Source organism: Eimeria mitis, genomic scaffold (assembly GCF_000499745.2).
Source record: "Eimeria mitis Houghton genomic scaffold, Emh_scaff4804, whole genome shotgun sequence".
NCBI classification, from domain to species: Eukaryota; Apicomplexa; class Conoidasida; order Eucoccidiorida; family Eimeriidae; genus Eimeria; species Eimeria mitis.
In genome coordinates this window covers 1,848-2,134 of record NW_013573105.1, presented here as the reverse complement: position 1 = coordinate 2,134, position 287 = coordinate 1,848, and the positions used below count along the sequence as shown (strand labels likewise).

The following is a 287-nucleotide window of genomic DNA, read 5'->3' as shown; positions in this document are numbered from 1 at the left end:
GAAAGGCATCGAGGTAGCTGACGGTTGCCTGCTGTGCTGTCGGGCTCAGCAGCGCCGAGCGGCTGCGCTGTACAGAGACCCCAGCAACCCCAGGACTGCTGCTAGATGACTGAGAAGAAGAAGAATTCATAAAGGGCCCCTGAAGAGCCCGAGAAGGCGTTGCCTCAGTACCCAGATCATCCTCCGCTGACACGCACCGCGCAGCAACAGCAGAACTCTCCCCCGCTGCAGCTGCAGCCGGATCTGCCAGGGTTACGGGGGCCCCCTCATATCCCACTGTCAGGGGG

General features: G+C 62.0%; 1 protein-coding gene across 1 annotated transcript in view; it reads right to left on the bottom strand.

The window, feature by feature from the left end:
* The window catches only part of EMH_0077780 (uncharacterized protein), a gene marked incomplete at both ends in the record, with an annotated part of 3,071 nt that overhangs the window by 2,401 nt on the left and 383 nt on the right, over positions 1–287 (bottom strand). The window contains one exon of the mRNA XM_013499906.1: positions 3–287. Coding sequence (XP_013355360.1) covers positions 3–287 — 285 coding nt within the window. The remainder of the gene's footprint in view (positions 1–2) is intronic.